General features: G+C 53.3%; 1 protein-coding gene across 1 annotated transcript in view; it reads left to right on the top strand.

Moving 5' to 3' along the window:
* The first annotated feature begins 1,002 nt into the window (after positions 1–1,002).
* map3k10 (mitogen-activated protein kinase kinase kinase 10) overlaps positions 1,003–12,043 on the top strand; it is a 34,188-nt gene continuing 23,147 nt past the window's right edge. The window contains 1 exon segment of the mRNA XM_033014376.1: positions 1,003–2,048. Coding sequence (XP_032870267.1) covers positions 1,307–2,048 — 742 coding nt within the window. The 5' untranslated portion in view covers positions 1,003–1,306.

Raw genomic sequence — 12,043 nt, 5'->3', positions numbered from 1 at the left:
TGTCCATTAACCAGTTTCCACAGCGAGCCCGCCCTTCACTACGCTCATTGGCTCAAAGCCTGACATTAAACTGTACTGCCAAAGATAGGCACAAAACACTGGAGTAACTCAGCGGGACGGGCAGCATCTCTGGAGAGAAGGAATGGGTGACGTTTCGGGTCGAGACCCTCTTTTCATAGACATAGACATAGAAAATAGGTGCAGGAGGAGGCCATTCGGCCCTTCGAGCCAGCACCGCCATTTATTGTGATCATGGCTGATCGTCCCCAATCAATAACCCGTGCCTGCCTTCTCCCCATATCCCTTGACTCCACTAGCCCCTAGAGCTCTATCTAACTCTCTCTTAAATCCATCCAGTGATTTGGCCTCCACTGCCCTCTGTGGCAGGGAATTCCACAAATTCACAACTCTCTGGGTGGAAAAGTTTTTTTCTCACCTCAGTCTTAAATGACCTCCCCATTATTCTAAGATTTCAGACTTGGAATCTTCTCCACAATTCAGAAAGATCATAGGTACACAGAAAAGCTGGAGAAACTCATCGGGTGCAGCAGCATCTATGGAGCGAAGGAAAAGGGCAACGTTTCGAGCCGAAACCCTTCTTCAGACTGATAGGGGGTGGCGGGGAAAAGGAAGGAAAAAGGAGGAGGAGGAGCCCGAGGGCTGAGGAAGGGGAGGAGACAGCAAGGGCTAACAAAATTGGGAGATCAGAAAGATCATGGTTGACCCTTTAACGTAAGAGACAGCCAGTGATGGTGATTGTACGTCCAGATACAGATAGACACTAGGAACTGCCGACACGAACTGCATGCACAGTGCCAGCCTGCTCAGGGTTGGATTGGGAAACGTTGCATGTCACGCTGCTGCTGCTGCTGCTGGGCAGCTGATGAGCAGCGCGGCGCGCGGCACGCTGGGAGTTGTAGTCCGCGTGCTGGTCGGCACCGGCGTTGGACTCGGGTCAGGGAACTACAGCCCCCGGCAGCCACCGCGCGGCCCGGGCTCCCATGTAACAGCTGAGAGCCCCGGGGCGCTGTGACAAGCCGCAGCCGGAACGGTGAGCCCTTGTTTATTTCAACGCGGAAGTAGTGACCTTTTAAATTCATTTTCCGCAGGTTGCTCGGTACATGTTCTGTCGGAATCAATGCAATGCAGAAGAATAGAAGAGATGGCAATAAAATAAGACCCCATATGCGGGGGGAGAGGTTGCATGGCTCCTTAAAGCCGGGGACTGGGCGAGAAGCAGAAGCAGAAACCGAAGCCTTTCATTAAAGGCAAAGCCTCGGGACTCAATGGCCAAGCCGCTGCATGGATGCACAAGTCGGCATTTTCTGCAATGGAGCCAGCGGCGATGAATTGCATCGGGTCCCCGGTTGCCTCTTGCAACGGGGACCCTCGGAGGCCGCCCTCGCAGCAGGCTCAGGATGCTCCCGGCTTCTGGACGGCGGTGTTCGACTACGAGTCGACGGCGGACGAGGAGCTGACCCTTCGGCGGGGCGACGTGGTGGAGTTGCTGTCTCAGGACTCTACCGTGTCCGGGGACGAGGGCTGGTGGACGGGCAAGATCAAGGACAAAGTCGGGGTGTTCCCTTGCAACTACGTGAGCAGCCGGGCTCAGCTCGGCCGGGGCTACCCTCCACCTCCGCTGGTCGACTTCCACGAGTTGTTGCTGGAGGAGATCATCGGCGTGGGAGGCTTCGGCAAGGTGTACAAGGGGCTGTGGCGGGGCGAGGAGGTGGCGGTCAAGGCGGCCAGGCAAGACCCGGACGAGGACATCAGCGTGACCGCGGAGAACGTCCGCAAGGAGGGCCGGCTGTTTGGCATGCTGAGGCACCCCAACATCATCCTGCTGAAGGGGCTGTGCCTGAAGGAGCCCAACCTGTGCCTGGTCATGGAGTACGCCCGAGGGGGGGCTTTGAACCGAGCCCTCTCCCGGAGGAAGGTCACCCCTCACGTCTTGGTCAACTGGGCGGTGCAGATAGCAAAGGGCATGAACTACCTCCACAGCGAAGCCGTGGTCCCTGTGATCCACCGGGACCTCAAATCCAGCAACAGTAAGTAATTCCATTGAAAAATAGTTGCAGGAGTAGGCCATTCAGCAGGAGTAACTCAGCAGGACAGGCAACATATCTGGAGAGAAGGAATGGGTGATGTTTTGGGTCGAGACCAGCACCGCCATTCAATATGATCATGCTTTAGTTTGCCACAAAGTATTTTCCCTTTTGGATATTGAGATAGGTGGAAAATGTTGAGCAGGTCGGGCAGCATCTGTGAAGAGAGAATATTCTCGGTTTAAACCGAGGATAGACACAAAATGCTGGAGTAACACAGGGGGACAAAGTATTTTCCTTTTTAGATATTGAAACTGGAAAATGCTGAGCAGGCCAGGCAGCATCTGTGAAGAGAGAAACATAGAAAATAGGTGCAGGAGTAGGCCATTCGGCCCTTCGAGCCTGCACCGCCATTCAATATGATCATGGCTGATCATCCAACTCAGTATCCTGTACCTGCCTTCTCTCCATACCCCCTGATCCCTTTAGCCACAATGAGAATATACACATGGGTAGGAAGAAACTGCAGATGCTGGTTTAAACAGAGTACAGACACAAAATGCTGGAGTAACTCAGTGGGACAGGCAGCATCTCTGGAGAGGACTAAGTCTGACGAAGGGTCTCGGCCCAAAACGTCACCCATTCCTTCTCTCCAGAGATGCTGCCTGTCCCGCTGAGTTGCTCCAGCATTTTGTGTCTATCTTCGGTGTAAACCAGCATCTGCAGTTCCTTCCCACACTGGACTCCCAAGGACCTGATCTCCATCCCAGAGGTTCTTGAGGTGGGCGGGAACACGGTGTGTATGTTCCATCTCCCCAAATCCTACAGATTATGGCCACGGGACTGTACAGTGTGGAAACAAGGAACTGCAGATGCTGGTTTACTAAAAAGACTCAGTGCTGGAGTAACTCAGTGAATCAGGCAGCATTTCTGGAGAAGGTACACAAAATTGCTGGGGAAACTCAGCGGGTGCAGCAGCATCTATGGAGCGAAGGAAATAGGTGACGTTTCGGGCCGAATCCCTTCTTCAGACTCCAAATTTCTGGAGAACGTGGACAGTTGCGTTTTTGTGACGGGGCACTTCTTCAGGCTGATGGGGAGGGGGGGGGGGAGAAAGCTGGAAGAGAGGAAGGGCGGGAGAATTGGTGGACACAAGTGGGGCGAAGGGAAGTTATATGTCTATGGTTGGACAAAGGCCAGATATTCTTGGTTTCTTGGTCCTCCAAATTATTCCAAGTGGAATTTAAACTGGAGGTGGTGAAGGGAGGGCTTAAGCCAGAAAGGGGTATTAGGAAGAAAGAGCTACTTTAAATGTAGTTGCATCTGGTTGGGTAACTATAGTTGGGTGGAGATGAGAAGAAGATAGGCATGAGAGCGTGACACAGGTCTGAAGAAAGGTCACGGCCCGACCCGAATTGTTCTCCAAGGATGTTGCCTGACCTGCTGAGTTACTCCAGCACTTTGCCTTTTTTTAAATTAAACTGTATAGCACAGGAACAGGCCCTTCGGCCCACAATGCCCGTGCCAAACATGATACAGTGTTAAGCTAACCTCATGATCCATATCCGTCCATTCCCTGCATGTTCATGTGCCTATCTATCTATAGATGTCTATACGCCGCTGTTGTATATGGCTCCACCTGGCAGCATGTTCAAGATACCCATCACTCTTTAGACTTTAGATATGCAGCGCAGAAACTGGCCCTTCGGCCCGCTGAGTCGACGCTGACCAGTCATCGCTCCGCACACTAGCACCAGCACTGGGGAAATTTTCAATGCTACCGAAAGGCCAATTAATTTACAAACCTGGACGTCTTTGGAGCGTGGGAGGAGACCAGAGCACCTGGAGAAAACCCACGCGGTCACGGGGAGAACGCACAAATTCCATACAGGCAGCAGCTGTAGTCAGGATCGAACCTGGGTCTCTGACGCTGTTAGGCAGAAATCCTATCACTGTGCCACCCAGTGTACAAAAAAAAAACTTGTGCCACACATTTTCCTATAACCTTTGTCCCTGTCACCTTTGAGCTCTGCCCTCTAGTTTTTGACTCGACTGTTTCCACTCTGGGGAGATGGGTTCTGGCTGTCTTCCCATTTATGCCTCTCGTCATTTTATAACCTTCCATCAGGACTCCACTCATCTTCATTCAATCCTGTCAGATCTATCTCTTCTCTTTTCATATGAAGAAAGACTGGATAGACTTGGCTTCGCTAGAACTTGTACTCACTAGAATTTAGGAGATTGAGAGGGGATCTTATAGAAACGTACAAAATTCTTATGGGGTTGGACAGGCTAGATGCAGGAAGATTGTTCCCGATGTTGGGGAAGTCCAGGACAAGGGGTCACAGCTTAAGGATAAGGGGGAAATCGTTTAGGACCGAGATGAGAAGAAACTTTTTCACACAGAGAGTGGTGAATCTCTGGAACTCTCTGCCACAGAAGGTAGTTGAGGCCAGTTCATTGGCTATATTTAAGAGGGAGTTAGATGTGGCCCTTGTGGCTAAAGGGATCAGGGGATATGGAGAGAAGGCAGGTACGGGATACTGAGTTGGATGATCAGCCATGATCATATTGAATGGCGGTGCAGGCTCGAAGGGCCGAATGGCCTACTCCTGCACCTATTTTCTATGTATCTATGTATCTCAAAGGTTCGAAGGTTCTTTATTTGTCACATACACCTGTTGGTGTAGTGAAATGTGGATCGCCATTGCAGCACATACAAAAGAAAACAACATAACAATAATAAAGAAATTTAAACATAAAAACATCCCCCCCACAATGGTTCCCATTATGAGGGAAGGCACAAAGTCCAGTCCACATCCCCATGTCCACCCAAAGTCGGGCCTATTGAGGCCTCCGCAGTCGCAGCTACGGAGGCCCGATGTTCCAGGCCGTTCTCGCCGGGTGATGGTGCTCCGGCGTTGGGAGAATCCTCACAGCGGCTTGGATCTTCCCCTCTCAACCCCATTCTCCTGCCTTCTCCCCATTACCCCTGACACCCGCACTAACCAAGAATCTGCCAATCTCTGCCTTAAAAATATTCACTGACTTGACCTGCACAGACTGTGGTGACAATGAATTCCACAGATTCACCACCCTCTAAAGAAATTCCTCCTCATCTCCTTTCTAAAGGCACGCGCTTTTATTTTGAGGCTAGGGCCTCTGGTCCTACACTCTCCCACTAGTGGAAACATCCTCTCCACATCCACTCTAACCAGGTTTCTATGAGGTTTCTCCCCCCCTCATCTTTCTAATCATGTGTTGTGATGGACCATTTGGGCTGAAGGGCCTGTTTCCGACTCCACCTTGCCTTGCCACCTCTTCCCTGACACGTTCCCTGAAGCCCTCGATTTCCCGAACATTCGGAAAATGTATCTGCTTTCTCTTCAAATATTCCCAATAAACCAGCCACCATTGCCCTCCAGGATAGAGGCTGCAGCCGACAAACCAGGCTGAGACCCTGTCATGCAGTGACCAGGATAAAGCAGATATCACAATGATCCTTGAGGGAAGGGAATGTGCTGTCCATTGCAGTAGAGTTGCTGCCTTACAGCGCCAGAAACCCGGGTTCAATCCTGACTGCGGGTGCTGTCTGTACGAAGTATGTACATTCTCCCTGTGACCGCGTGGGTTTTCTCCAGGTGCTCTGGTTTCCTCCCGCACTCCAAAGACGTACAGGTTTGTAGGTTAATTGGCTTCTGTAAATTGTCTCTAGTCTGTAGGTGTGATCGCTGACTGGCATGGACTCGGTGGGCCGAAGGTCCTGTTTCTGCACTGTATCTCTAAAACTAAAATTAAGCGTTCAAAGATAGTTTGTACAGGAAGAATCAGTGATAAGATGAAGCCCGTTTCTGATAGTCAGCCAGAGAATGGCGTGAGAGAGGTACAGAAAGAACAGGTTTCTCTTTAGTTTTAGATACAGCATGGAAGCGGGCCCTTCAGCCCACTGAACTGGAAGATAGGAGGAAGATAGGAGGTTGTACAGGGTCTTGGTGAGACCACACCTGGAGTATTGCGTACAGTTTGGTCTCCTAATCTGAGGAAAGACATTCTTGCCATAGAGGGAGTACAGCGAAGGTTCACCAGACTGATTCCTGGGATGTCAGGACTTTCATATGAAGAAAGACTGGATAGACTCAGCTTGTACTCGCTAGAATTTAGAAGATTGAGGGGGGCTCTTATAGAAACTTACAAAATTCTTAAGGGGTTGGACAGGCTGGATGCAGGAAGATTATTCCCGATGTTGGGGAAGTCCAGAACTAGGGGTCACAGTTTAAGGATAAGAGGGAAGTCTTATAGGACCGAGATGAGAAAATCATTTTTTACACACAGACTGGTGAACCTGTGGAATTCTCTGCCACAGAAGGTAGTTGAGGCCAGTTCATTGGCTATATTTAAGAGGGAGTTAGATGTGGCCCTTGTGGCTAAAGGGATCAGGGGGTATGGAGAGAAGGCAGGGATGGGATACTGAGTTGGATGATCAGCCATGATCATATCGAATGGTGGTGCAGGCTCGAAGGGCTGAATGTCCTACTCCTGCACCTATTTTCTATGTTTCTATGTAAAAAAAACCCGGAGGAAGCCTATGTGACCGCAGGGAGAACGTGCAAACTCCGCACAGACAGCACCCGAGGTCGGGATCGAACCTGGGAACCTTGGGCTGTGTGACAGCAGCTCTACCAGCTGCGCCAGCGTGCCGCCCTTATGATTCAGCTGCTGTATAATATTATGGGCCATGTTACAACATTCCTGTGCTCCGTCCTCTTCCCTTGTGTATGTGCGCAAGGTTGCCAATGTCGTCACAGTAAGGCTCTTCTTGCTCCTGCACCAGAGATGCCTGCCCACACTGGGAAAGGAAATATCTCTGCAGGAATTTACATGCGAGTAGTATATTTGCATCGCAGCACGCAAACTGGCCATTCTGCCCATCCCGTTGATGTTATCTCCCTCCACCCCCCTTGTGTATCATCATCTCTCCCCCTTAGACTAGCACCCTTAGACAGTGTCTTGTGGGAGTGTTCTGCACTGGTCCCCTCTCCTGCATCGGATGCATGAGTGACCTTGTTATTTTTGTGGGTACACAAAAAAGCTGGAGAAACTCAGCGGGTGCAGCAGCATCTATGGAGCGAAGGAAATAGGCAACGTTTCGGGCCGAAACCCTTCTTGTGACCTCCTTCCTCTCCTTCAACTGGGAACATCTTCTCCGCGACTATTCCCAGAGCTGCACGGCTCAGGAGGAGACCCTTCAGCCCACAATGTCCGTGCCAAACATGGTACCAAGCTCAACTAATCTCCTTTGCATAATCTGCACGTGATCGTAACCATACATTCCCTGCACATCCATGTGCCGATCTAAAAGCCTCTTAAACGCCACTGTCGTATCTGTCTTCACCCTGGCAACGTGTTCCAGTCACGCAGCGCCGCATGTGTTAAATAAATAGATAGATGCACGGCACACCTCCTTTGAACTTTGTCCCTCTCCCTTTACAGCTATGCCCTCTAGTCTTTGACATTTCCACCTTGGGGGAGGGGGGGGTTGGGGGGGAAGGTTCTGACTGTCTACCCTATCTACGTCTCTCATACTTCTATCAAGTCTCCCCTCAACCTCTGCCATTCCGGAGAAAACAATCCCAAGTCTATGCAACCTCTCCTTTGTATCTGACACGCTCCAATCCAATTTTCCTCCGTGCATGGAGGGTTAATGGGACCTCTGGCGGGAGCTCCACCTCGTTCCGTCTGAAACTCGATCTGTGGACTGTTTACACACAAGCAGCTGCCTCCTGCCAAACATGCCGAGCATCCCCTCCCCTCTCCTCCCCCCCCCACCCCTCTCCTCCCCCCCTCTCCTCCTCCTCCCCCCCTTTCCTCCTCCCCTCTCCCCCTCCTCCCCCCCTCTCCTCCCCCCTCTCCTCCTCCTCCCCCCCTTTCCTCCTCCCCTCTCCTCCTCCTCCCCCCCCTTCCTCCTCCCCTCTCCCCCTCCTCCCCCCCCCTCCTCCCCCCCTCTCCTCCCCCCCTCTCCTCCCCCCCTCTCCTCCCCCCCTCTCCTCCCCCCCTCTCCTCCCCCCCTCTCCTCCCCCCCTCTCCTCCCCCCCCTCCTCCCCCCTCTCCTCCCCCCTCCTCCCCCCTCTCCTCCCCCCTCTCCTCCCCCCTCTCCTCCCCCCCTCCTCCTCCCCCCTCTCCTCCCCCCTCTCCTCCCCCCTCTCCTCCCCCCCTCTCCTCCCCCCCTCTCCTCCCCCCCTCTCCTCCCCCCCTCTCCTCCCCCCCTCCTCCCCCCCCTCTCCTCCCCCCGCACTCATCCTCCCCCCCCTCTCCTCCCCCCCTCCTCCTCCCCCCCTCTCCTCCCCCCCTCTCCTCCCCCCCTCCCTCCCCCCCTCTCCTCCCCCCCTCTCATCCTCCCCCCCTCTCTCTCCTCCCCCCCTCTCCTCCCCCCCTCTCTCCCCCCCCTCTCTCCTCCCCCCCTCTCCTAGCCCCCCCTCTCCCTCCCCCCCCTCCTCCTTCCCCCCCCTCTCCTCCTCCCCCCTCTCCTCCTCCCACCTCTCCTCCCCCCTCTCCTCCTCCCCCTCTCCTCCTCCCCCCTCTCCTCCCCCCCCCTCTCCTCCCCCCCCCCCCCTCCCCCCCCCCTCTCCTTCCCCCCCCCTCTCCTCCCCCCCCTCTCCTCTCCCCCCCCTCTCCTCCCCCCCCTCTCCTCCCCCCCCCCTCTCCCCCCCCCCTCTCCTCCCCCCCCTCTCCTCCCCCCGCTCCTCCCCCCCCTCCTCCTCCTCCCCCCCTCTCTCCTCCCCCCCCCCTCTCCCCCTCCCCCCCTCTCCTCCCTCTCCTCCTCCCCCCCCCTCTCCTCCCCCCCCTCTCCTCTCCTCCCCCCTCCCTCCTCTCCCTCCTCCCCCCCCTCTCTCCTCTCCTCCCCCCCTCTCCTCTCCTCCCCCCCCTCCTCCTCCCCCCTCTCTCCTCTCCCCCCCTCCTCTCTTCCTCCCCCCCCCTCTCTCCCCTCCCCTCCCCCTCTCTCCTCCCCCCCCCTCCTCTCTCCCTCTCCTCCCCCCCTCCTCTCTCTCCCCCCCCCTCCCCCCTCCCCTCCCCCCCCCCTCTCTCCTCCCCCCCTCCCCTCCCCCCCTCCCCCCTTCCCTCTCTCCTCCCCTCCCCCCCTCTCCCCTCCCCTTCCTCCCCCCCTCCCCTCTCCCCCCCTCCCTCTTCTCCCCTCCCCTCTCCCCCTTCCCTCTCCCCTCTCCCCTCTCCCCCTCCCCCTCATCTCTCCTCCTCTCTCCCCCCTCCTCTCTCTCTCCCCTCTCCCCTCAACCCCCGGCTGTGTCCAGGGTCTGAAGGCACGCTGGCGTTTGTTGCCGCAGTTGGCTGGGCACAGCAGCGAGCTGCCATCTGCTGCCTCCAGTGCCCCAGTGCCTTCACTGCACCAACAAATTAAGAGCAAGCCTCCCACAGACGTGATAATTAACCTCTAATTACCAATTAGCTGAGGAGCAGCTTCCCCAAGAGGAGTGCATCTTGGGTGAGAGGTGAATGCTCGCTGGTGGTGCTGAACCATTTGACTGGACCCACCCTCCGCCCCACACACACACACACACACACACTGCCCACCCAAATCGTCACTTTCCTGTTCTCCAAGGGTGCTGCCTGACCTGCTGGGTTACTCCGGCACAAGCTAATATATTCAATGCACAATATTTTATCCATCATTGCTTTCCTTGGTGGTGGCATTGAATATAAGAGTCAGGAAGTCATATTGCAGCTTTCTAGGAGTTTAGTTAGGATGAGTTTGGAGTATTGTGTGCAGTCTTGTTGCTCCATAATGGGAAGGACGTGGGAGACAGAGAAGGAATGCCTAGGAAGGAATGCCTAGGAAGGAACTGCAGGTGCTGGTTTACACCGAAGTTAGATACAAAGTCCTGGAGTAACTTGGCGGGTCAGGCAGCATCTGTGGGTGGCGTTTCCGCTTGAGACCCTTCTTCAGACTGAGTCATGGGAGATACAGAGATAAGGAAGTGTAAGGTGTGAGAACAAGACAAAGGGGATGGTATTAGATACGAAGAGAGGCTGAGGGGCATTTTCTCTGGAGCATCAGAGGCTGAGGGGTGACAATAGACAATAGGTGCAGGAGTAGGCCAATCGGCCCTTCGAGCCAGCACCGCCATTCAATGTGATCATGGCTGATCATCCCCAATCAGTACCCCGTTCCTGCCTTCTCCCCATATCCCCTGACTCCGCTATTTTTAAGAGCCCTATCTAGCTCTCTCTTGAAAGCATCCAGAGAACCCGCCTCCACCGCCCTCTGAGGCAGAGAATTCCCCAGACTCACCACTCTCTGTGAGTTTGGTGGCCTGGTAGAAGTATATAAACTGATGAGAGGCAGAGATAGAAGGTAGACAAAAATGCCGGAGAAACTCAGCGGGTGAGGCAGCACCTATGGAGTGAAGGAAATAGATGACGTTTCGGGTCGAGACCCTTCTTCAGGCAGAGATAGGGGGCAGTCAGCACCTTTTCCCCAGGTTAGAAATATCAAGTTCTGGAGAGAATGTAAAATGTAAAGATGTGTGAGGCTTTTTATTTATACAGAAGATGGTGTGTGCCGATAAAACATTGGCAAGAGCCGTGGGGCAGATACAGTGGTGACGTTTCAGAAGCTATTTGTATGGGCACATAGATATGCCGAGAGTGGAGGGAAATGATTTGAGAATTAAGGGACAAATGTTTAGGGGCAACATGAGGGGGGACTTCTTTACTCAGAGAGTGGTGGCTGTGTGGAATGGGCTTCCAGTGGAAGTGGTGGAGGCAGGTTCGTTTTTATCATTTAAAAATAAATTGGATAGGTATATGGACGGGAAAGGAATGTGGTGTTATGGTCTGAGTGCAGGTAGATGGGACTAGGTGAGACTAGAAGGGCCGAGGTGGCCTGTTTCCGTGCTGTAATTGTTATATGGTTAAATGGATTGCGTGCAGGCAGATGAGATTAGTCTAATTTGGCATTAAGATTGGCACGGGCATTGTGGGCCGAAGGGCATGTTCCTCTACAGTTCTGTTCTCTGTTCTTAACCCAGCTGAGTAAACAGGGTTTTGAATGCCCTCGAGCTTAAAGCGCTCAGAAATAGATACCTTGACTTTGATTAGCTGAATGGGTGATATCAGTGGAGCCTTTTGGAGATACCTTTACTTGTAACTTAACCCAGCTAATGAAACTTTCAGCAGTTCCATCGCTCATCAGACTGAAACCAAGTCTCGTTAATCTTTTGTCCACTCGGTGTTGGTGCCAGGGAGTGACTCCTGGCCAGCGGAACGATGCCTGGAATCTGCGAAACGTGCTTTGGTTTAGTTTGGTTTGGAGATACAGTGCAGAAACAGGCCCGCCGAGCCCGTGCCGACCAGCGATCCCCGCAAATTAACACTATCCCTCCCCCTCGCGGGTCAGGCAGCATCTCTGGAGAAAAAGGATAGGTGGTGCTTTGAGTCTGAACGTTCCTTCAGACCATCGAAGTTCAAGTTCAAGAGAGTTTATTGTCATGTGTCCCTGTATAGGACAATGAAATTCTTGCTTTGCTTCAGCACACAGAACATAGTAGGCATTTACTACAGAACACAGTGTGTCCATATACCATAATATAAATATATACACACATGAATAAATAAACTGATAAAGTGCAAATAACAGATAATTGGTTATTAATAATCAGAGTTTTGTCCGAGCCAAGTTTAATAGCCTGATGGCTGTGGGGAAGACTCACTCCCTCCACTTTCTTGATCTCTCCGTCACAGGAGATAGACTATCGACTGATGTGGAGTCTGAAGAAGGATTCCTACCCGAAATGTCACCTTTTTCACTGGAGATGCTGTCTGATCTCCTGAGTTACTCCAGCACTTTGCATCTTTGCTCGGTATAAACCAGCACCTGCAGTTCCTTTTTACAGGTATAAGCTTAAACAAAGTCACACCCCCCGCCTCTGCCCCCCCCCACCCCCCCACCACTTCTCTCTTGCAACCATTACCCCTCCTCCCCTCCC

Source organism: Amblyraja radiata, chromosome 41 (assembly GCF_010909765.2).
Source record: "Amblyraja radiata isolate CabotCenter1 chromosome 41, sAmbRad1.1.pri, whole genome shotgun sequence".
Classification (NCBI taxonomy): domain Eukaryota; kingdom Metazoa; phylum Chordata; class Chondrichthyes; order Rajiformes; family Rajidae; genus Amblyraja; species Amblyraja radiata.
Note: the sequence above shows the minus strand (reverse complement) of the source record. Positions and strands in the feature narration are given on the sequence as shown.